Here is a 26,342-nt window from a genome sequence, read left to right as displayed (position 1 = left end):
ATTATTCCGAATCAGGGGGTCCAGGGAGGGCTTTTTTAGCAGAGGTTTTACTACTGCAGATTTTAAGCTAGATGGAAAATGCCCCTCCCTGAAAGATGAATTAATTATACGGCGTAACATAGAAGTTACCGCCGTTCCCCCCTGGGCCGCCAGCCATGAAGGACAGGGATCGAGAGAGCATTTTGTCTTCCTAACACTTCGGAAAATCTTGTCCACTTCCTCGGTGCTCACAAACTCAAAGTGATCCAGTTTAATGGAGTCCATGGAAGCTCTGGAAGCCTCTCTTACAGGATCTGGAGAAATACTGGCGTTGAGATCAGCCCTCGGCCGAGAGATTTTATCCGTGAAGAAGTTGTTAAATTCGTCACAGCAGGCTTTCAATGGTTCTAAAATAGGGTTCAGGGAGGGGGGCAGTTGTGTCAGCTCCCTCACTACCCTGAACAGCTCTGCCGGACGCGACTCCGTGGACACAATACGTGCAGCATAAAACGAATGTTTTGCTGCACTTATTGCCACTCCGTAAGCCTTCAAAAAAGACTCAAGGAGTGTCTTGTTGGCTAAGTGCTGGTGTCTTCGCCAGTTACGCTCTAGTCATTGCACGGCCCGCTTCCTTTCCCTGAGATCTTCCGTGTACCAGGGTTGCTTATTGGAAGCAGGCCGGAAAGGATGCTTGGCAGCGATACTGTGTATAGCCCTGGAGAGATCTTTATCCCAGATGTTAGTCAGGGCATCAACAGAGTCGCTGTCAGTTCCAACCATATTGCCCTCTAGGGTTTCTTGCCCTAGAGTAATTCTACTTCACAATTAACATTAAAATTTAGAGAAAAGAAAAAAAAGAAGATATACATGTATACACACACACTTATATTTAAGCTAAATTAATTAAAACAACATACTAAATGCTATACTGAAACATTAAAATAAAATCATATGGATTACACTTGATTATTATGTACTAATTTCTGGAATTATTAGAAGATTTTGTATTCAACAGCTTACTATTGTCATTAAATATCTGTTTATGGTGCACTGTGGCCTGGGCACTATTTCTTTATGGCATAGTGATTGGGAACTGTTTTTTTAGATGATCTTACTTTGGTTTTTGAACATGATAGTCAACCTACTTTTTAAAATGATTTTAATATTTTTCTCATAGCCTAAGCATGCTCCTGTACACCAATGAGCACATACTGTATAGAGTGCCTTCCCTTCATGAGGGAAATGTTTTCTTGCCTTGTTCAGATTTGTTTGTGAGGTCTAATGGCACACACATCAGTTGCCTGTCAAGGATAATGCTGGTCCTCAGATGCTCCACTGCCAGATAGGTGGCCTCGATCTGACTTGACCAGAAATGGAGTGCAGTAACAGGTTTTGTTGCAGGCTGGCCTTGCTGAGTCCTTGGCACTCTTCTAAGACATTTGGTAAAATTGAACTAGTGAAATCAAGGGCTGCCAGCATTATTGCGAGCAGTTGTCATGCCATCACTATAGTAGAATTGTCAAGTAGAGTGTTTTACTTTTTCCTTTAAGGAAGACTAGAAACCATTCTGTTATGTAAGAAGATAAAGGAACACACTAAAAGAAAGGCTTCATTCTGCCTCTGGTGATACGAGACAGTGAAAATCATGTACTCCTATCAGCATAGTGTTCTTCCTGGTTATATTTAAAATGTTTTAAGCTTATTATAGTGTTGGTAGAGCAGAATGAATACTTGAGACTTGGCATTAGCTGATTATGTATTTTGATAGAGATACAAATACTGATAACATGGTTTGAAGCAGGAGCAGCATTTTCTCTTCAAGCGAGACTGTAGCTCAGTGGTAGAGCCTGTTCTTTCCATTCTGAGGGCTTTACATATGATTCCCTGAAACTCTGAGGAAAAAGAAATTGAGAAACTAGACTTGAAAAGACTTTTTGCTCAAAGTGGTTGTTTTTCATGATTACATAAGGTTGAGTGAAAGGCATACTGGGGGAAGTATGGAAGTCTCCAGTTGGCAATCTGCTACATTTCTGTACTGGATACAGGAGATTTTTTACTACCGTATATACTTGACTATAAGTCGACCTCATGTAAAAGTCAAGGGCAAGTTTGGGGGTCAAAATAATGGATTTTGCTATGACCCGTGGATAAGTCGAGGGTAACATTTAGGGGCATATAGCAAAGAGTCTTAAAAGATGAAGCAAAGCAAAACAATGTTAAAGAACTTACAAAAATCCAGCAGACATAACTCTTTGTGCTTAGTCTCAAGACTGGATGGATGAGTGAGTAGAAGGGGATGACTGCTTCACATATTATGCTCTTGCTTTTCACAAGGAAATGGTTCCTTCTTTTAAGTTAAAATTAAGATACAGTACAATACTTACATTGACCCATGGACAAGTCAAGTTAGGTTTTTGGGGTCAATTTTTTGACCTAAATTTCTAGATTTATACATGAGTATATACAGTAGTCTTTTTTTTAACCAATCAGAAAGGCTGATGGAGGGGAGACATCTCCTTCACCATTCTGTTTGGTTTCTCTCCTGAATTATCCATCTCTTCAGCCCTTAAAGCAGGATAGTAACATTTTATAAAGATTTTATTAGCTTATTTCCAAAGCTGGCCTAACACCATGGAGCTAAGCCTGACTTCACTGTTAAAGCTGACAGCAACAGTCAAAATGGGCCAACAGTGTAATTCATTAGGCTACTTCATAATGTGTCAGCATTCTCCATAATCCATGAGGTTGGCTAAGGTTCTTCATTTTGTAGCAGCTCTGTTCACGTGTCTGTATTTATTTCACCGCATGTGCCAACTGTGCTACAAAAGTAGCCACTGCTACCACATGATATAGCACAGATTTTGCTATAATAGCAGAGAGGGGGAATAATAACAATGATTCAGCTATAATTTTTTTTTCTGCTTTGTATCTCCAGTTCTGCAGCTGGTACAAAGATAAAATTCTGATCAGGATACTAAAAACCTGGCTTATAGAAGGCATACTGTTTAAAATTTATCTAGGCATAGCATTTTATAGTAAAACAATCCATGTAATATTAGCATGGTGTCTGCTGTCTTGTTTCTAGTAGCTCAGAAAATCACACTACAGCGGTAACCAGCTATTATCTTCCCTTCTTTCATGCCAGTATGAGTAGAGCAGAGGAGGGCTTTACAGCACCAAGATCAAACCCCAATCTGGATTTGGTCCTTTACCAGAAGAGAATGTCTTTTTTCCAAAATGTTGTGTGCCTTTTTTCTCCTGCGTTCTAAGGAGAATTGCTAGTCAATCACACATGCTTTTTACAGATGTTGACACTTGAGCTTATAGACAAGTCTACTGTGGCCTGGTTAATACTCTCCCTTAAAGGACACAGTGCCAGTTTATCAGAACCATAAATCCAATCTTTGCTCAGACATTCCATCTGTTGTTGGGTGTCATCTTTGAAATGTCAGAAACTTATCTGTACTCAGTCTTGGCACAGTTTATTCTCCTAACTTTTCTTGGGACCAACTGTGGCAGTGGAAGTATGTATTGTTTATGATCTGGCTACATGTAGCCTAACGAGATGTGCAAGCTTTTTTGAGTTCTATACCATGTCCCAGTGGAATGTAGCATGGGAAGAAGTGGCAACCAGATCTAAAACATTATGAATAGTGACATGTCTGTCCAGTCTGTGTCTGTGCATTTCTTTCATACATTAGCCCCCTGCTTGAAATAACACTAACAACAAGTTTCTAAATGTATGATACCAAAAACTGATCTATAATTCACTTTGCCACTGATTTATTTTTCTGCCTGATTGGCCCCAAAACTTTGGGTATTGGAAAATTAGATATAGACTGAAGAAAAGGCAGTGAGCTTGACGTAGTTCTGTAGACCAGTCTGCTCTGGAGCACTCCAGAGTTTCTGTCTTTTGGGAACAAACTCTTGATATCTTAAGCTTTGAGAAGAAAATATGACGGGTGAAGCAGACTGGTAGCTTTGATTGGCTGAGGACCACTGTGACTGGTCTGCCTGCTTTTAAAGTGGGCCGCTGCTGTGGTTCCAGACAGGCTGCTGGCAAACGGCAGCTTTTCAATGCTTCTTTTGCCAGCAGTCTCGGGCCAACCTAGGCGGCCCCAAAGCAGCTTCCAGCTGTGTCAGGTGTATGTGTTGTCTGCACACCACACTACCAAAGCGTCTGGAAGACCCACTTTTTGGCCCATCTGTTTCGGATGAGACTCTTATCAGCTGTTCAATGATGTGGCTGCATATTTTGGAAATAAGCCATAGAGGTTGTCCTAGGATATCATACATGTCTGGTAGGATCTTTCAACTTTAATAGATTTGTGACTTACAGAGATGAAGTTTTTTTCAGTGTCATTATCATGACAAATGGCAGGAAATCTCCCAATTTTTGCAGTTTATTGGAGACTTGTGAGAAAGAAAATTGGCAGTTTAGGTCACCTACTGTATACCTTTGTAAATCAGCTTGGTAATGCTGTAGATATAGAGGCATTTTTCTTTTCTTGGTGAGGCAAATCAACATATAATAAACTAGATGGTTAAGGACTACTGTTTTCTGTAGGGAATGAATCAGATGGCTGAGGCTTTTTCATACTCATTTCAGATGAAGTGACTGCACTTTATGTTCCAGTTGCTTTTGACATCTGTAGATCTTTCTAAATGGCGATTTGTACAAAAGAATGTGCCCAAATGGCACCCTGTTTCATGTTGTATGTTTCTATGTGAATGTGTTTGTAAGATGTATTTTGTATGTGACATAAAGAGAAGGAGTAGGAATATGAGGCCAGTCCTGAAACATCTATACATTAGTCCTTACGGATTTTTTTTTTAATATTGTGACTTCATTATGCTGCCTTTCTCCCATAAAGGGGCCCAAGGCAGCTGACAAGATAAAAACTTTCTAAAAACTTTATGGTAAAAATTTTAAGTGATTTGGGGTTTTTGACAGCTTAGGACAAGAAGGTGCCAGTGATTTTGGTTACTACCCACTCAGTCTGTGACTATGGCCTGTTACAGACTGCCAAAATAAAGCTGCTTCGGGTCTCTTTGGAGGTATGCTATTTAAATGATGCATGGGTCCTAAGAGTCCGGAGGTTGCACCAAAGCCACACTCCATTCCTAAGCACTGGAGTGCAGCTTATGGTGCAGCTTCCAGATTCTTAGGATGCATGCATCATTTAAATAGATACCTCCAAAGAGACCCGAAGCAGCTTTATTTTGGCAGTCTGTAACAGGCCTATGTTACCTTAAGTGCAATTTGAATAGGAATTTGGCTTTTCTTTTTAAAAAAAAATAGTCCTAAAAATCAAGGCAAATGGTTTGTAATCTTTTTTTAAAAAAACATATTTAAATGAATTATTTCTTCCCAAATATGTTTTCTTAGGATTGCAGCCTAAATATTCTGATTTGAAGTTATTCTCTTTCCTTTTAACCAGAGTTAACATTTATAGGCTAAAGGAGAAAGGATTGCTCTTTTTTATGTTCAGTTTGAGTGAGATGCTTCTCCTTCATACTTGTGTAATGTCTTCTTTCAGATAATGAAGGAATAGGTTCAAGGTCATATTCTGATAGGGCAGTGGAGCCAGGAGCAATAGGGCACTGAAATCTCACACATCTCTGCTACATATGCTTTGGTGTGCTCTCAGGAAAAAAAAGGTAGGCAGAATTTAAGGCCACTTTTTATGGTATGAGAAATTAATTGAGAATTTTTCCATCGCTACTTCCCCTTTTCAAAATATAGAGAAGGAGCAAACAAAGCAAAGTTTAATTAAAAGATTTAATACATGTAAATTATTAATATTATTTTTATAAAATATGAATCTATTTTTAAGAGTGCATCCTGGTTAGATTTGACAAAAGTTGAATCAAGACCAATTTGGTACAAAGCACTGGATCCATATTATATGTGCATAACAGGGCTTGCAAAAGCAAATTTCTCTGCCTTCCCCTGCTTGGGATAGCTTTCTCTTGAAAATGCTACATACATGTTTAGGAACTCTGTGGAGAAGAATTAAGCAGAATCACTTTCCATGACCGGAGCTCTCATTTGTGGATGGCACCTCTGCTTGACCTGGAAGATAACATTCTATGGACTCACAAATTTATCTTGGTTTAGCAGAAAAAAGGTTATTTCTGTAGCAAGTGTCTCTGAAGTAATAGGGGGTATATCCATTTGTTTTGATTTCTTCCTGCTTTGAATACTTTTTTTAAAGCACAGGTTGATTTTTGTAGCCATTACGCTAATTGTGCACATTGTCCTGCATATTTCAACTAATGTATACCTTTTTCTATGCATTTTTCCATAATTTGCAAGCAGTTACCATCTTATGCTTTTTGTTTTCTAATTTGTTAATATTTGTACAAGTTCACTGATTAGAGGACACTGACATAAAAGTATAAAAATCATTGAATTCTCCCTGAATGTGTTTTATTCAGGAAGTGCAGGTTAGGTTGGTTGGTATTAAAATGTGAACCAAATAAATTTCTCCCTCCCTCTGTTTCAGTATATTGCAGAATACCTTCCATTTCCCAGGGGGAAAAGTAGGAACCTGTCTCCTCGTGCCCTTGAAAATTAAAGAGAATGGCAAATGGTGCAGTTAGCTTAGTCTTCCATAACCCTCGCTCTCCTGCTACTAGCATCTGCTTTCAAAACAAGGGTTAAACTGCAAAGGGAACAGAATCTTTCCTTCTCTCAGAGAAAACCACTCCAGAATTTCATTTCTTGCTTGCAGCATTTCCCATTCACAAACCTCTATTTTGAAATTCTTTTACTGCTTTTTGATATTTTAATCAGCTTTCAGAGGACAAAACCAAGGGGTTTTCCTCATCTCCCATCTAGGCAGTCACTCAATATGCAGTCACACTTCCCTCTTTAAAATAAATAAATAAAATAAAAGTACCTGCAATCAAAATGCAGTGGATGGTCAGTAGGTATGCTGTGGATGTGGTTTAGATGCCCTTTTCTTACCAGTGATCAATGAGAAGAAGAGGTAGAAGCAGAGAAGCTCCCCCCCCCCCCAGCTACATTTTTCAATGGAGTAGCCTGGTTTCTGAGTCTTTCTCTGACACATACATACACACACAGGCAAATTAATTGCTACTTCAGCTGATGGTGTTCATCTGCTAGCAATTACTTAAGCCTGTCCCAAATCAGTAAGTTCTCTCCCACCACAAGGAAAGAAAGGTCTTTTTTTAACCATAGGACTGCCTGTAATTTATATTTCTGCAGGGAGGAGAACTGTGGGCATGCATGTGTATGTGCACATATACCAAACTAGGAAAATGGGTGATAACTAGGTTTTTGACTGCCATCAAGTCGATTTTGACTTATGAACAAAGGTGGCCCTATGAATGAAAGGCCTTCAAGCCACACTATCACCAACAATCCTGCTCCAGCCTTGTAGACTGACTGTGGGCAGTGCCAAATGCTGCGTATGATAAAGGTTGAGTGCTAATGGAGGCTGCAGTGCTGGAAAGATTATGAAGGTGTGATAGGGAAGAGAGCAGTCTCAATTGCATGGTACTTTTGAAAACAATGCTGTTTTATCGAAGAAGTCACTAGTGCAATAAGGCCCTAAATGATGTGTCTTCTTCATTAATGGTATGTGTGTGCTGAATTCTAGTAAGAGGATAATGCTGGTGAAAGGAAGCAAAAGAGACTGCATTGGTGAAACAGTTCTCCATATAGAATACATACTACTGTACACCACCAGTGAGAGATTAAATATGATGCAGCCAATCTCTCCCCAACAGCTTGCTGCACTGAGATTTCAGTATTCAGGAAAAGAAGGGGGAACAAAACCCTTGCCAATGCCATTCAGAACTTTCTTCCAGAAATGTGCTCCCAGAAGCCTAATCTCATTGCAAACCTTCCTCCAACCTTTCCTGCTTGCTAATATCAAAATACTTTCTCACCTTTTTCCTGTTAACAAGTGTGCTATACTTTCCTCTCAATTCATTCCATTCAGCTGGACTGTCAAGGCAATTTTATAACATTAGGCAGGGCCGTAGCCAGGATTTGGGAAGGGGGGGGGGGTCAAGACTAAGTGCCACCATTCTGAGAGGCTAAGAGCCCCCCCCCCCCCAGACACAAAAAGAGGGTCGAGCGTTTACCCTCGACACCTCGATGGCACCACTTTAACTTCCGTTACGGCTTCGTGCTATAGAATCTTGGGATCTGTAGTTTTGATGACCTGTTGAGTCATCTGTTAGGTGCCACAACAAACTACAAATCCCAGCATTTCACAACATGGAGCCAAGGGCAGTTAAAGTGGCATCAAACTGGATTATTTTTTCAGTGCAGATGCAAACTGAGTCCTTCCTCTGAAGGTGTTTACATCAGATATATTCAGCTCGATAAAGCAAAGTGCAGCTGCTCGAGCAATGAGCGGCAGCCACTCTGTTCATGCTCAGAGACACTCTGCTCATCTATCTATCTATCTATCTATCTATCTATCTATCTATCTATCTATCATAATTTTTAATTCCAAGCCATTACACGTTCCTTTCTTTTTATAATAAACAAACCCCTTTAAGAGAATCCTATTTTGGGAGAAAGGCAGGGTATAAAATCAATCAATAAAAAATTATAGTGCAATAGTCCATCAGTGCATGGCTTGTATTATAAGACTTTATACCTTTATACATTTAAAAACAATTAAAATCACAGTAGGCTCAGAGTGCTATAGAATCATGGAATCATAGAGTTGGAAGAGACCCCAAGAGCCATCCAGTCTAACCCCATTCTGCCATGCAAGAACTCCCAGTCAAAGCATCCTCAACAAATTATGTAATGGAGGTGTCCATCTACATTGTAGAAAGCTATACTATAGATTAATGCTATGGAAAACCACCACCTTGAGTCTGTATATTGGGAGAAAGGTGGGATATAAGAAAATAACAACAACAACAACAACAATATCTGGGTATTGTAGTTTTGTGAGACATTTAGCATTCTTTGTCAGAGAGCTCTGGTGGCACAACATACTACAAATCCCAGGATTTTCCATAGCATTAAAGTAGTGTCGAACTGGATTATTTCTGCAGTGTGCAGCCTTATTAGACTGCAGTTCCCAGCAGTCTGTGGTGCTGCTGGATGATGGGGCCTGCAGTCTAGCATTGCCTGGAGCAGGGCCATAGGACTCCACAGCCCCAATTCATCATCTTAGATTGATTCCATATATTAATTAATTAATCATAAAATCATAGAGTCGGAAGAGACCCCAAGAAGGGCCATCCAGTCCAACCCCATTCTGCCATGCAGGAACTCTCCATCAAAGCATCCCCATTGACATGCTGAAAAAGCTGTATTTTATTCTATTTGTCTTTTTAAAAAGAGAAAAAACAAGGCTGGAAGGAAGCCTCTTGCCTTTTTGCATCCCAGACCCTCCTCTTTTTTTGTTGTTGCAAAAATCCAGAAATGACTGTTTTTGAAAACATGAGTCCATTCTCAGGAGAAATGTCCAGAGTAGAGTCAACCTTGAGAGCATCTGGCCTGACCCCAACTCAAGGACACCTGGGAATCCTGAAGGTTTAGATCAATTACTGAATTATTGAATTATACAAGGAATAGTGGTCTCAGGGTTTTGCTGACAGCTCAGTGTACAGAAGCACAACATTATTTTAAAGATATTGTATATTAAATTGCCTTCAGTCTATGTCTATGAGATGCATATGAGACATACATGGATCCCATCTCCCATTATATCCCATTAGACGTATATAAATATACCAGACTCTGAAAAACTCCAAAATCCAAAATACATCTAGTCCTCAGCATTTTGGGTAAGGGATATTATTATTATTTTACTATATTGTCACCTTTTCTTTCTTTTATATTTCCTTTTAGAAGCTTCCTTCCTTTTTCTTTCTGCCTTTCTCCCCTTCCTCTTCCTCCCTTTCTTTTCCTTCTTTTCTTCAGTTCTCCCTCCCTCCCTCCCTCCCTATCATTCTTCCTTCCTTTTTTTCCTTCCTTCCCTTCTTCTTCCTACTCTCCTTCTGCAGGAAGGAAGAGACTTTTATTCTGGCAAAAGCACAAGGGAGGAGGAGGGGGAGGAGTGGAAGCTGGACTCCGATGGAAACGAAAGGGAAAGAAATCACAGGGACCCCCTCCCTCCTCTCCCTCTCTCCCCCCCCCCTCCTCTGAGCTTGCAACTTTTGTTTTGTCTTTCCCCTTTTCCCTCTCCGAGTTTTCCGTAGTTTTGATGGAGGGGAGGAGGGGAGAGGAAGGAGCTTGAACGCCCCCAGGGCCTGAAGGGGGGGTCCGGACCCCCAACCCCCCCCCCTCCCGGCTACGTCCCTGCATTGGGGGCTCTAGTATACATGTATAACTGTTTAGGGGCAGCTATATTAGCTATATCTTCATCGGGTGAAGATGCTAGATATCATACAAGAGAAAAAAAGTTGACAGTGTTAGACAAACCTACATTCTACATAACTCTGGGGCCAGTCCAGTTGTTTGCACCAAAAACAATTACATTGGCCTTGATTCTCCATTTTAGTCTCTTTGTGTTAGGTTGCATGTGAATGTTATTTGATACATTAACATGCATCTTCTGTTTGATAATGTTGTCGATATATACACAAAGCAGGAATTTCCTTTGTTCTTTGTATCTGGAAACAGGTTAAGAAGTGAGGATATATATTCTGATGGTTGTGAAATATAGTTTAAGTTCTGTTGATTAGTCTATCTGTTTTATAATCCAGTCATGTTGTGTAATAAGTTTAAATGACAAAACAGTGTCACTTTTCCCCAATGATTTAGAAAATACAACCTAAATATGTTGTAATGTATTGGGAAGTTGCATTTCACTCTGTTTTAAAGAGTCAATAATACTAGCCTTAAACCCTAGGAAATAACAGCAGCTATTTTAGATGATTTTGAAAGCAGTGCGAGCATTATTTTCTAACATTTTGTGCATTTTAATTATCCCTACGTTCTAAGTATGTTTTTCTACTCTATATACAATTGTTTTGTACTTTGTACTGTTACACAAATATTTTCTAACTATACTGAAGTAGAAGAAATATTGGTGGTATTTTATGGATGCATAACCCCAAGTATTCCATACATTGTTTATACTCCACTGTTCACTGCTTACACCAGAGTGGAAATGGATAGGTTATAACAAATTTAAAAGTCTGCATAATAAATAGAATGTTTATGTGATGCATTGAAACATGTTAATATTGTATATCTAAGCTTCTGTGGACTCTGTAATCTTACTATTTTTAATATTCCATATGCAATTACAACAAAATTTTCTTTGTTTCCTGCATGCCTCTCAGTCTCATGCAGTCTTGAAGGCATAGGTAATGAAAACACATGTGGTCTAAATTGAGCTTTTGTGCTGTGTAACCTGTTTTAGAAATCTACTCTACCATTTTAAATTAGCTTTTATTTTGCATGTTCATATTTAATCACACTGGGAAATGGAAAGCTGTTTGCTTTTGAATGGTGTGCTTTGGCACTGTGTGATCTATGCATGTACTAATGATTTCCTTTTATTTTTCTTCTTTCCTACTTTCTACTTTTTCCATCTTTTCATGTTTTGCACTGCTGTCTCCATACTTCTTTCTAAATTTCTTTGCTTACTGTAGCAGCCCTTGCCTTTTCTCTTGCAGCAACAGCTCAGGCTCCAAGGATTATCACGGGGCCTGCGCCTGTTCTACCGCCAGCTGCCCTGCGTACCCCTACGCCAGCTGGCCCTACCATAATGCCTTTGATCAGACAAATACAGACCGCTGTCATGCCAAATGGAACTCCTCACCCAACTGCTGCAATAGTTCCCCAAGGACCTGAGGCTGGTTTAATTTACACACCTTATGAGTACCCCTACACACTGGCACCTGCTACATCAATTCTTGAGTATCCTATTGAACCCAGTGGTGTATTAGGTAAGTTTCTCACAGATAATTTATTGAATATTAATTTATTAGATGGTATGACCCAAAAGTGACTGTGTTATGACATATAATTCCCTTAACATTGCATTGGGAAGGATGTGTTTTCATGGTATATTTATAACACACATAGTGTCTTAAACTAATTTCTTTGGAAATGCTTGTTTGCTATATAGAAGGTTGTTTCTTTGATGAAGATATTATTGAAGCACATTGGCAACTTGATGCATTTTCCTTGGCATCTGTTTCACTGTCTCTTGCTTTTCACATTTTGAAAATACAGGTTGCCCTCCACATTTGTGGCTTTGGCTTTTGATTATTTGCCAGTTTGATTAATATGTTCTCCCTACAAAACTCTAGATCCTCTGACATGACTGTGTGGCCAACTTTCAACAGAAGTTGAGAACACTTTTCTAGGCATTTGTAGGTCCTTGAGCACAATTCTGTGGTCAACCTTTGGTTGATATTGACCATAGAGATGCACTGAAGGACCTAGAGATTCCTAGAGAGGTGTTCTCTGAGGTTAAAAAAAGAAGGTTTTTTTAATATATGGTTTTTCTATTTTCATGGGGTCCTATGTCCCTAACTCCAGCCAATGTGGAGGGTCCACTGTATGAAAGAGTATAATACAGAACTGTTTGCAACTTTATGTGTTTTGAATATAAAAACATTTTCATTAATTTAGTGTAGTTATCTCCACAGATATCTGGCCCACAGATATTTTGTATTTCAGTTCCATGAACCCCAGTCAGCAAGTTCATGAGTAACCTGTAGGCCAAAACAGCTAAAGGACTCTACATTGAGGAAAGCTAATTTAGTGTATTAGTATGCTGCAATAATTTTCAAATTCTTTAATGAGGTACACTATGATGCCGTGAGAGGGACTAAAATGTGAAAAAATAAACCACTATGTTATATGAATCTTCCATTCTGTATTCTTCAGATTAGGGTAGACTCATTCACTCTTCATCAATGGATAGGCATTGATCTCCTGAAAGACACAGGGTACATGTTATGTGGCTTACTGGGACATAACACCAAATGAAAAAAACACAATCTCATTTATGAAACTTCATTGACTGCATACAGTGGGACTCAAGATACGTGTTAACTGGACTGTCCCATAGTTTCAGGAAAGGTAATGCCACTGTATTCTTGGAGTTGGTTTTTGACACCTCCCCTGGAAGATTGAAATGCTTATCATTTTTGATACTTCATTTCATTGACCATTATACAAGGGCTAGAATATAGCAACAATGCCAAAGGTCATAACCTTTCCTACCAATTTGTGTGTGGGTGTGGGTGTGTATATATATATATATATGTGTGTGTGTGTGTGTGTGTGTGTGTGTGTGTGTATATATATATATATATATGAGAGAGAGAGAGGGGGGGGTTATCTTGGTACTGTGTTCTGTTAGGATGTAGCACTTCTCTTTTTAAAGTTTGCTCAGCATTATTTTCTGATCAAATTTAAAAGGCTATAATCCAGTCAAAACTATGTGGATGTAAGTCCAGTCGGTTTCATTTAGTGAGAAATATACTGTACTCCTGTTGCTTATGGGCATTTTCCAATCATTTGGACCGATGATCACATGAATTTTTTTTAAAATGTTATAGATGATATCTTAAAGTGGGGTTGCTCATTCATTAAATATCTGGAGCACCATTCTCAGATCTGGAAGCTGTTGTAGATAAACGAAAATGTGCCCAAGAACTTGAATATAAGCCAGAAATAAGGTGTGAATTGTAAGATTCAAAACTATATGTTTGTATCCATAATTTTTGCTTCCTGTTCTGTGAAAAGATGAGTCAAATATTTCCCCAAATCGCCTCTGCATAGAACTTACTTCATAGCAGACATGTATAAGTTGCACTGGTGAATACTTAATTTACTCTTTCATTGGAGTCAGGGGGACTTGAAGCTTAAACATGATTGCACACCTATGGTATTTTTATCATTGGATAACTGTTTAACACTCTTTTGAAAGAAAAGGAAGAGATTTCATGTGTATATATAGGCCTCATTCCCACTACCTTTTAAACGGGATCGTGAATCGGTTTGAACTGGTTCAAATGACCCTGATTCCCACTTAATCCAAATCGCTGAAGTGATTCTGAGAGGGGAGCCATGCGCTAGACCCATTTAACCTATGTCTTTTTGATGCTGATTTTTCCCCACTGATTTTTCAATAAATCAAATCTGCGCACGTGTGAACCACATGCGGATCAGAATTTATTTAAATTTGCCCTTTGTCTGGCTGGAGTGGGTCCATTTTGAATCAATTCATGCCTGAATGTGAACCACAAGTGGATTGTTTTGGAGGGAAAAAATGCGATTGGGGCAAATGTAGTGGGAACCAAGCTCCGCTGTCAAATCGATCCATCGATTTGGATCGCACACAGATTTATCTGTAAGTGGGAATGGGGCCATAAGTGCACATTTTCCTGTGGGCCACTGAAAAATACAGTTCATTTTTTCTTTCTCTTTCATTGTTCCATATTGCCTTTGTATAACTGATTGCACTGTTGTTCTCCACTACATAATTCCTTTTATCTTAAATATCCCTTGTTTTGAATTTATGACAGCTAAAGCATTGTGGGTTTGAGGTTCTAGTACAGTGGTTCTCAACCTTTGATCCTCTAGATTTTTGAGCCTTTGACTCCCAGAATTCCTGAACAATGAGCATACTGACTGGGACTTCTGGGAATTGAAGTCCAAAACATCTGGAGGCCCAGAGGTTGAGAACCACTGCTCTAATACAATGACCATTCCTACTGCCCCATATTTTCTCTTCCTTTCCAAGTATATTCTTTCAGGATGCAACTAGTTTGATCTCAAATATCATTACTAGTCGTAGTACACCTTCAGTTACCATTTGGATATTTCTTCACATAATGTCACTATATATAATACTTTATATCCTGATTTATTGCCATCAAAGGATTTCCAAACTCCTTTTCCAAGTTATAATATAAGGAAGTGTGTAGAAGTACTTGTTTTAAAGTATGCTATCACCCAGTGAACTTCAGAATAATTAACGAAATCTAAAGATGTGCAGGTGCTACACTGTATAAACCATTGCTATTAATGTGATGGCCACTCTCTTCATTATTGATTGTATTATTAGAATCAGAACAATGTTTACTATAGAGAAAAGCATCTGTAGAATGGGAGAAACTGGTTGCTATTGTATTTGGCAAATACACATACTGCTAATAAACTGTGAGCTATTAGTGAAGTGAAGTATATGCCACAGTTAAGTTTTTTTCATTGAAAGACTCATACATTTTATTGGGACATAATGGATATGCATGTAATTACCATTTATACATGGCACAATACTAAGATTATATAAAGTTCCCAGAAGATTGATTTAGGAAAATCGTGTGATAATGTAAGGGAAGATTGACAAGACCATCAGATTTTAATTGACTAACTTTTAATTCCCTTCCTTTTACCTTTAGGTATGGCTTTCCCAACGAAAGGCTAAGAAATTGGAGAATGGTCTTAACTGAACTCTCATCAAAGCTGACTTTAACAAATGCTTAGTTTTCAACAGCCTTGAAAAAATGTAGCCTAGCAGTCAGTGACTTACTTGCACTTTTTGCACATAGAAATAAAAATGCTATTAATTAGTTATATAGCCTGTGCTATGACAAACTAGTTGTGATACATGAGTGTATGGTAGTATACTGACTGCTATGTATTCTGTACTATTTGCTTTACTAATCACCTAATTCATTGCAGTTCACAGTTATTGACTTAGTTTTAAACCAGTCTGTAGGCTTGAGGAATTGCTTCAAAACCTTTTTAGAGGATAAAAACTGGAAGTTGTTTTAAACTAGCAAAGAACCTTCAGTATTAAAAATGGCATTATTTAAGATAGTCCTGCTGCAAGAAAGGCACTTCAGTGAATATGTGACTAGTAAAGCTCAATTGTATTGGGGTCTAATAGATTTCATGAAATACTGTAATCAAGTTTGTAACTGAATTGTTGATGCAGGTTAAGGCCCAGATGTTTAAATTAAATGCAATATTAATTTGTGCATATATACTCCATATAGTAAGGTTAAAAGATTGAAACTACTGTGCCTTAACTTGTTGCTTTGTTTAAATGATTTTTTAAAAGAAGGTGATCATTTAAACTCCATTTTGATAAGCCTGCTGTTAATGTTTTTCAAATGTTTTCTAACTGTCTTGGTAATTGCAATTTAACTAGGTGCGGTGGCTACTAAAGTTCGAAGGCACGATATGCGTGTCCATCCTTACCAAAGGATTGTGACCGCAGACAGAGGTTAGTTTAGTTCTGCAGTTCTTGCTTATAAGACATGATTTGAGTGTACCTGAAATTTGCAACACCACAGCTGGTTAACCAAATACTGTTTTGACCATTCTGTTGTTGTTTTACATTAAATTGAAGTGATAGTAATATCTTTTTCAAGAGGTTTAATATTGCAGACTACTGTACCCTTTCTAGATAGCTGATATATATATATATATATATATATATATATATATATCTTTGTTGTATTCATTATAAAATGCTATAACTTGTCCCCTTCGTAAGCACTATGTATGATTTAATTCAAATAGGACTTAAGTTTTAGTGTTGCATAAATAGTTGGTCCTCGTTGTGATTTATTATTATTATTATTATTAAATGGCGCTATCAGATTGGTGTTGCAAAATAAAATGAATGGATTGGTGCTTAAAGAGATAGAAGTAAATGCTTGCTGTATATTTCAGGAGAAAGTTGAAGATTTCGTTTCCTCTCTGTTGATAGTTATTCTACTACAATTTGATTAAATACCTAAGAAAATTTCCCTCTAAACTTAGAAGAGAACATTAAAAGACACACATCAAATGTTTGCTAGTGTTGGTGTTGGTAAACATAGCTTTTTGTATCACCTTTTGTCAAAAGTGAATCCTTAGTTTTCTCATTTGCTGCTAAAATTTGTTTTCTGAACCTGTTGTGATGTGGTTAAAATGATTCAAAATGTATTTAGAATCTGTTTGGTTTGACTATTGAATGGAAAATAAATCTTCATTTTCTCCTTAATATGAAATGTAATTTACAATCCTCATAAAATCATGAGCCTTTTAATTATTTAACTTTCTTCTGAAAAATAAGCTCTCGGTTTATTGACATTGAGTACACTGCTGGAAGTTGTGTGCCTATGTTTCCTAAGGAGAATTTATGCTAATTGTGGTAGTTAAATTGTATTTGTGGTTTGACAGGTAACTGTACTATATGTTCCCATATAAGTGTTCTTCCTCAACTTCACAGGGCTGTTGTGGGGATTATTTATATAGTTCTAAAATGCAAATCATATTGGAGTGGCCAAATTATAACTCTTGAATTTTTCTTTAGCTTTTATTTTTTTGCACTAAAGGTATTACAGATAGCGTGTGTGTGTGTAATCCTAAACTAAGACCTAGGATATTATATATCACCTCAGAATCCTTTCTGTTTGTTGGCTTAACCCTTGGACCTCAGTCTTAAAAACATTCCAAACCAGTGGTACCCTTAAATAAGGTAGATTCTGGAGAATTTCTAAAATACCACAGTATAATCTTGAATATGATTATCCTGAAAAAAATAATGCATATGTTGATTCATAGTCAAGATTGTTAATTTACTTTAGTACTTTCCCTTACATTCCTCCTACATGTAAGTGAGCAAAATTCTGCTTTCGTCCCTTCATCCATCTTGGATAGCTACATGTGAATGTATTTGATGTGAAAATCTGAGTGCATGTCAGCTCACATCACATCGTTTGGTTTCCATATTTTGGGGATTATGCCCATTTTGGATATCTAGTGGTAATGTGCCAGTTGGGATGAGAAGAAACAATTTCGCATTCTGCTTGTTGAAAAGAGAACATAGTGGAGAGTATTGTCAAAACTGGACCTCAAACTCTTCTTGTTGGAATTTGGAGTTGGATAGTTCTGACAGCTGTGTTAACAGAAGCTGGTTATTCTCAGTTTTTGGCAGGCATTACGAGCTGTTTTGTTGGGTTGCATTTTTGCTTCAGATAACTTATGTGGTAGTACCATCAAAGTTCATAGTTTTCTGTACTTTGAGTATATGCAGCATTTGCAATTGTTTTTACTGGAGGAGGTCCCAAGGTGCCACACATTTGTATATAATACGTTTGGCCTTTAAAAAAAAATTCTCCTTCGGTAAGCATCTATGCACATTTTTGTGGATGGTGCTTTATGTGATGTGTGTGAGCATTGTAGATAATTTTACAAAGCTCTAAACTATCCCCTTTATGTTACTTTTGAGTAGAAGGTGGTATTGCAGTAGCAGGGGCTACAGCAATTTCTCCCATCAGTAAGATTCTTATACACATTTATTGGTTTTCAATTCAGGTTTTATTTAATTCTTTGGCTGAGAACCAGCTTCTAACCCAAAAGAAATTGCAGTTTTTATACCCTGTTGTTCAAAAGTTAATGAAGAATTTTTATTTATACCTACAGTAGCTTTGCCATATATTAATGTGAGTTAAAATACAATGTCAGTAAACCGAATTGCTGTTTTTTATAAGAAAAAGCTGTGAGCAGATAATAAGGTAAATGTATATTCAGTGGCTCTATGATTAATTTCTCCCCAAATTACATTATCATTTAGTTATATTCTGTCATTGAGCAAGCTTTTATTCTTACTGTTAGCTTATGGGTAAGCATTGCATTTAAAGCAAGACCTCCTTATATGTCAGTATTTACTCTCTCAGTTTTAAACAGAAGACTTCAGCAATATTTAATTTCTGTTAAAGTTAAGGCCCCGCTATATAAATAATACGCAACTGAATTTGATTAATGTAACAGGGAAGACTGACTGGTCTAATTGAAATAAACTGTAAATGGTGTTGCAAAGTTGACAAACCTGTGTCTATTGTAGAAGGCCAGGAGCTTGGCAGAGGTTGTATCACAGGTGTACTGGTATCTTAAGATAGCTTACATTGATTTAAAATACCACAAAAAATGGCAACGCTAAGACCATAACAGAATGTTGTTGTTTTTCCTCAAAGCCAATTGTCACATAATTTATATTTAAAATTTATAATACCATTTTAATCAAAATTGTTGTAAGTACCAAGAACGCTTTAAGATTTCAAATATCTAGTATACATTTTAAGGTGGCAAACTGATGCCACATTAAATATTTATTTTAAAAATTTAAGGTTTTTTTTTTACTTTTTCTACAGTGTTTTAATTTATACCCCACTTTTCAGAAATGTTTTTTAAAAATAATTAAATCAGGGAACATGAGGTCTCATTTAAGTTACAGCAGTAATGTTTAGTGTTCATGAACTGTAGCCTAAAATGATAGGCCATAGAAACAATGTAACATGTGAAGGTAAATTCAACCCATGATGTAGATCATTTAAAAGTGTGCTATCTGTGAACGTTGCACCTACTGAGTTTCATTTTAAGAAATGGCACAAATCTGACTTTGCACTGAATGCCTTTCTCACTTTCATCTCCTCTGCTTTAGTCAATGGCAACAGTACAAATGTTCTTATCAAACCTCAGAATTTGTTAGAGATGATAAAGCTGTTGAATGAGTCTTAAAATTTGTACTACTGTAAAGTGGACCAAGTTGTTGAAGGAGAATGTGAGAGTGAGTCATTACAGAAGGAACAGCTCAAGAACATTGGGAATGATAACTTTCCACTTGAGAACTTTTTTTATGTTTTACTGTAATTTTTTTTGTGTGTTTTGGAAAAGAAAATAGTATTTACAGGTGGCTTCTTTTAAAATATAAAAATATAAAGCAGGAATGTATATGAAATGTCAGAATTTATTGTATTTGCAGAGTATTAGCTTTGGAAAAAAAGAGCTGTTTGTAGTTTTTAAAATGCCTTATTAGTATCAATTAGATTTCTTCTATTTTTGATGTAACTAGAGCATTTTAAGTATAGAATTTTAAATGGCAGGACTTTTACAGTGTTTACATACAAGTGCATTTTCTTAGTGTCCTATATGTGTAAAATAGCATTTTCAACAGGAAAAGGCTGATTATAGAACATTTGGCCTTTTCCTGATTCCCATGATGATGCCTACATTTCTAGACTTCAATTTAGTATTGCTTTGTATCATGAAGCCAAGAAATTCAGTATTGTTTGTAAATAGAATCATTGAAAAGCAATAAAAGTTTATTGAACAAAAAAACCTTGTTTGGCCCATAGTTTGTGAAACCAAATTGTGATAAATTGAATTCCTTAGATTCATTTCTTTTAACAATCAGTTATTAATAATCACATTCATCATTACTAGTTGCTTTGATGCTTGCACATGGGAGAATACTAATGCTTAATAGCAGTCAGATACTGATAACAGTGCACTGACTGTTCTAAATTCTTTTAGCAAGTTCCAGAAACTGTTCATTGTTTTTTTCCCCTTTCATCGACTGCTACTAACCATTAGTTGTTATATTTTTATTTCTATTTTTCCTTGTTAACCAGTTTTGTGGGAGTGGGCTTTTCCTTCGTATGTTCAAATCATGATGCGAGTCTGTCATGATTTTTATTGCATTCTGTAGATGGTGTCAAGCAGTATGTCAGAATTAAACATGCTTGTTTTTATTAGCTGTGATTAGTTTTCATGTTGTCATTAAGCCGTCACTAGCTGAAACTAATCTCTTCTCTATCTTTCTTTCTTTTTTTGTTTTGTTTTTTGTTTCTAACCACCCAGCCGCCACCGGCAACTAACCTATGACCTTCTGACCTCTGAACTCTTCACCCAATGATGACCTGACCATGCCTGCCTGCTGATCAGTTAACTGGTAATCGCCTTTGCTTGCCTGTCTTCAGTGCAGCGAGCTGAGGCACTTGTCCGTTCGTCTTACCATCTAACTAAACAAAAACAAAACAAAAAGACAAAGAATTTGTTGTCCTCCAACTCAGCTTTTTTTCCCTGTTTGGGTGAAAGTGGTTCTAGAACCTGCACTGAATTGTAGTAAAGCAATAAGGTCCAATTCATCCCTCCGCACTGATCATCTTTTAGTGTCCCACCCTAAACGAATGGTAAGAAGGGCCTCACGTAAGAGACGGAGGCAGATGTCCCTTAACTCCCTGATAACAGAGGCAGTTACTGTGAGACTTCTAGGAATCTTTTTCTTCTCATAAAGAAGTCAAAGCTCTCTTTGAATGTACTGTGTGATGATGCATCATGCATGAACCTTTGGTCAGGGATGTCATTGGTGAAGGGATTCCTAAAAGTAATCAAAATTTGACATGCAGTTTAGTCACTACCAATGCCCTCAAAGGGCAGAAGATGCAGCCTTTTTTATATTACCTGCCAAATTGGGTGTTTTTAAGAGAAAAAAAGTGCCATGAAAGATAGGTTACTGAATTTTTGAACTACATCAATGCATAAACAAAACAGCAACACTATTCAACCTAATCCTGAAATACAGTTCCTTTTACTGTTCATAAACTTCCTTAAAAGATTACACAAGTACAAGGTACATGCATTATGTGTCACATTACTGGGCAAACTGTTCAAATATTTTTTTAACCTCCCTGTATAGAGAAAATTCATAAGGATGTAAAAGCCATGCTTGCCTATTTGCTGTATACATGTAATGAAATTGTAGATAAAGTGTAGTGCATTGAAACAAATTGAAAAAAAAAGTAGATACTTTTACTATACAAGGGTGCTGGTGCAGAAAAAAAATATATTTTTGGAAATGTAGCATTTTATACTTTCAAGTGTTATAAAAAAGAAAAAAGAACAAAGAAACCCTTTATTTCATTAAATGATTTTTTCTGGTGGTTGTCGAGAAACAAAAGACCAAAAGAGCCTTTTTGTCTTTATTTTTTATTTTTTAAGTATTGGAATAAGTATAAAGAAAAGAAAGTGCCTTATTTTCTTCATGATCATTTAGTCAGATGTCTTGTATAATCAGCTCCTCCCTCAGACAGCAAGTTAATGCATGCCACTCAGTCGCCCAGTATGTGAAAAGAAGCTGTGAGGAATGTCAAATGAGTTGACCTTTTAAATTACCTGGTTTTTGCCATAGCATGATGCAACTTGGGAAGATCCTAAACTGTGAAATAAAATTGTTCCACCATCAGCCAACCACACTATTTTTGTATCATGTTCCCCTCTTCAGTTGTAGACAGTATATTTTTATAGTACTTGCTCAGCCTTAAACCAAAGGGTTCTAAGATGCAGTCTCATTCTTTACATTTAAGTATTAGATTTTAGTATTTATACAGTAGCAAGTGTTTTATTTCCCTCCCCCTCTCATAAGGGTGGGTTGTATTTGTGTCTGTTTGAAGTAGATGCAGGGACATACAACACAACTTAAACTTGCTACAAGATGATTTTGTTCACAACTAAAGTCAGCGCTCAGACAGCCAATTTTTTAGCACATTTCTAAGTTTCTATATGTTTCATCTGTTGTGCTGAATAAGGTATACAGTGCATATTTCTCATCAAACCCATACTTGATGAATGTTAACTGCTGGTTGTGCATTACTAAAAAGGAAGAAGTATTAATTATCTTCAGAGTCCAACTGTGTTTCATTATGACTTAGAAAAGGTTTACATAGCTGGGCTACTGATGATAAACACTTTACGCACAAAGGTGAGGTATGAAAATAATGAGCAAGTAGTCAAATGCTAATGGGTGTGAACCAGATTTGGCAAAGATCAGGTGATAATTTGCCCCCTCCATTGTGTCAACTTATTCTCCTAAAAACCTTCACAGCTTCCAAAGCAAAGGTCAATAGTAAGTTAGGTAAGAGGGCTTCTTTTTAAAGCACCTGCATGGTGACTTTGTCAACATTGTCTCACCTGGAAACAAGTATCAGTTTATTTACTATGCAATAAACATTCATCCTTTTGTATTCAGCTAGCTTTTCTTTTATCCTGCCACTGGCTTTGTCTTCCTGTTACACATGATTTTTGTTTGTTTGTTTGTTTTTGGTTTGACTTTCAGTATATGCTGTGCCATTTTGATTTTTGTTTGGTTGATTAAAATTGCGACACTCAAATATTTTGGAGAGAGAATTGCTAAAACATTACCAGTATTTGATCCAGTTTCATCTCAACTATGATAAACCTGGACATTTTTAGATCTGATCAAAGGTCTCTTCTTGGGAGAAGTGTGACTTGTAAAAGTAATGTTTGTTCTGAAAAAAGTTTGAAGACTTAGTTGACAACATTTTGGATCAACTTAAAAGCATGACTTTTGAAATCTCTGAATGCCTTGGTTCTCAGTATTATCATTCTTTATTGAATTTTTCTTCATTAAAATATGTAGTTTAAGTCTTTTTTCTGACAGTATTATGTAATTTTTTTAGAGTGGGTATATGGGAGTGTCGCTTGTATGTAACCGTACAGATGACATGTATTTGTCTATTCCTTTATCTTAGTTTGATGCTATGTATGTACCATAACCAACCTATTGCCTATGAGAAACATGTAAGATAATGTATTTACAGCCATTGTTACAAGTTTATAATGTATTTTTCTATCTTGTTTTATATGTATGTTATATAACATTCAGAAGAATTTTTTTCCTGATTGAGAAAAGGATACAAAAATGCAAAACCCACAATTTTGATAACTGAGAATTGCCAATTGTTTTGCAGTACTTTATTATTATATTGGGAGTGTTGTCTTTCTTGGGCTTTTAGTTAGCTACTGAATTGAATACATTAGACATATTTGGATTTTAGTTGGGTTTTTACATAGCTTGCATTTTAATTCTTTGGTTCTTTGCTGTTTCTATTAACCCATAGCATTATTTTAATAAATGTTATAATACCAACCTACTAACTATGGACTATGTCGGTTTATTAACCATTACATGTTTAATTAAAAGAAACAAGGAAAGACAGAAGAATGTAAAGTCTTGAGTACTTGGACTAACACTGAAGAACGTGACCACAGATAACACAGCGTGACTTGTTTTATGTTGTTTGTTTGGCTGACATTCTGCACACTACTATTAAACTGGCTTTGGTCATTCTGGCCTCTCATGTCGTGGGTATATGCCAGTAGAGTTGGGAACAAGTAGAACTATTGGAGGCATTCTTCTTTTAGTGTCTTGCCACTTGCCTTTCAGCGTCTGCATTACTAATTCCACATTTTCTTCTCTGAAATAATCTCTGTCAGCTCACAGCAAAAGGGCAAAGATACCAGTATACTGGTAAATCATATGGAGTGCCCAGAAAAACCAGTTTGATTCTTTGTTGAGCCATTTTGAAGTTAACCAATTTATATAATTTGAAATGTTCTGAATAAAGGGACATTTTGCCATGCTAGTATGTAACAGCCCCTGTATGCTACATACTTCTGATTGTACCTTAAACCAAAAACAAAACAATATCATTAACTTAGCAATAGTGTTTCCTCAGTACATAACTTTAAATTATTTTCATTGTATTTCTAAAGATATTCAAGTTGCAGTCCTTAAAGTACATTAAACTCAGGTAATTGCACTGACTTTAAGCAGATTGCTAGGATCTACTGTAATGTTTCAACACCATGTTGCTCAGAGGAATCCAAAACTGTATAAACTCAAAAGGGATCATTTTTAACAATTGTAAAAATACATCAGCTCTCAAGTATCCTAAAATTATTTGATAAGCTTATCCTCATGGGTGACTGTAACTGCCAAGCACAGCAGTTTATACTGTAGTAAATTTCTATAAACTTTGTTCTATAAGAAAACATATGTTAAAACATGTTTCTGTAGCCTATTCATCTATTTCCAATTAGCACTGTGTTGTACATTTATGACAGAGCTTTATCAATCAAGATGAACGTTTGTTTGAATTCCACTCCTTTCCATTACAGAAGACGAAGAAGCCAGGACATTATATTTTAAGAATGAAAAAATATTGTGGATATATTATATACAGTAACTGAACATAGAAGGTTCCCACCCACCCCTTTTACTTTGCCTTTTTATTTTACTTTTAAAAAGTGTGTTCCCTAAACCCTCCATTTTGGTTTTCTCCCCACAAATTGACATTTTGGTCCCTCTGCAGGTTTATTGTTGTGTGCCTTCAAGTTGTTTACAACTTAAAGTGACCGTAAGGCTAACCTATCATGAGGTTTTCTTGGTAGGCTTTGGTCAGAAGGGGTTACATTTGCCTCCTGAGGATGGGAGAGTGTGACTTGCCCAATGTCACCCCCTGGGTTTCCATGACCCAGCAGATATTCAAACCCTGGTCTCCAGAGTTGTAGTCTAATACTCAAACCACTACAGCATGCTGGCTCCTCCGGGGGTATGGGGAGGTAATTTTGCCATGTTTTTTTGTCATTGTTCACTTGTTTTAAGCCTAGAAGAATACATTACTCATTCTTTCTGTAAAATATGTGTTTAATTTTTTTGTTTTTTATTTATACCACATAAACACAAATGTAAAATTTGCCGTCTATCAGGTGTATGGGCTAGGGAAAAATTATACATTATGGCTATACGCTCAGGTTCTTTACCAACTATAGATAACATAATATAACAAAAATTACTGAAATACCAAGTTCAGGCATACTTGAGCTTTTGGATAATCCCTAATATTATCAACGAGCCCCCTTAAATTTTGCTTAATTGCAGTCAACATAGAATGTGAGTAGTTTTTATAGCTGCAATTTCTGATTTACTTCAGTATTGTTAATACATTATAGTCAAGAAGCTTTTCAAGTGAATGAATGTTAAAAAAATGCTTCAGTTTGTCTAAAGTCCAAGAATGTATATACATTTGACATGGTGACCACCACTGATGTAATTTTATAGGATATTGTTAGGACTTTTCAGTAGTCACCTGTTTCTTAACAAAGATCAAGAAACCAAAACTTGCTGTGAACTAGCACATAGCACTTAGGTGTACAAGGAGGAAGAGGCATATTTCATTTCAAGAGCAGCAATTTGTGCCTAATGGGGTGCCAGTTGGTAGGCCCTTCTAATTTGGAAAGACCTGTCCTGCAGACCAGGAGAAAAGCTCCAGGACAGCACTCCACTCATTATTTAAGATCCCATCTGTGTAGATTCTTAAGCTGGTACCTTAGCAACATATTTAATGTAAGATGGTAGTTGAGTTGAAAGTTTCATATGAAGACGGGATTCAGTCTTTTGTCCACGATCAGGAAGCAAGCCCAACTGAATTCAGTGAAACTTTGAGCAAACGTGTAAAACTGTAGTTTTTGTTACATTTTTAAGAACGTTGATTCAGTTTAGAAGCCTATTTCTCTCCTTTTGGAGAGAAAACTGTTTCTTTTCATCTTGGTTTAAAACTATTTTTGACTATTTATGGACATTGTAACCAATATGTTACAAAACAATAATAAAATAAAACTATTAAAAGAAATAACTGATCAAGGCACCATGTATCAAAACAAAGATGGATGGTTAGCTCTTCGATTCATAAAAGCTGGTTTCTAATGGAGGCTTTTTGGTGTAGTAAGGTAAACAATTTATTCCCTCTTG

General features: G+C 36.8%; 1 protein-coding gene across 5 annotated transcripts in view; it reads left to right on the top strand.

The window, feature by feature from the left end:
• The window catches only part of QKI (QKI, KH domain containing RNA binding), a 165,447-nt gene extending 141,761 nt beyond the window's left edge, over positions 1-23,686 (top strand). Inside the window, exons 6-9 of one of the 5 annotated variants that reach the window (XM_089530062.1) lie at positions 11,272-11,295; positions 11,608-11,880; positions 16,110-16,184; positions 20,591-23,686. In XM_089530062.1, coding sequence (XP_089386188.1) covers positions 11,272-11,295; positions 11,608-11,880; positions 16,110-16,184; positions 20,591-20,607 — 389 coding nt within the window. In that variant the 3' untranslated portion in view covers positions 20,608-23,686. Of the gene's footprint in view, positions 1-11,271; positions 11,296-11,583; positions 11,881-15,354; positions 16,185-20,590 lie in introns of all 5 variants that reach the window. The other 4 variants (XM_089530066.1, XM_089530065.1, XM_089530063.1 and 1 more) reach the window with 4 other exon arrangements.
• The last annotated feature ends 2,656 nt before the right edge of the window (positions 23,687-26,342 follow it).

This window comes from Sceloporus occidentalis, unplaced genomic scaffold, assembly GCF_023333645.1.
Source record: "Sceloporus occidentalis isolate IW3139 unplaced genomic scaffold, rSceOcc1.0.p SCAF_6, whole genome shotgun sequence".
NCBI classification, from domain to species: Eukaryota; Metazoa; Chordata; class Lepidosauria; order Squamata; family Phrynosomatidae; genus Sceloporus; species Sceloporus occidentalis.
The sequence above is the reverse complement of the archived record's forward strand: the minus strand, read 5'-3'. Positions and strand labels throughout refer to the sequence as shown.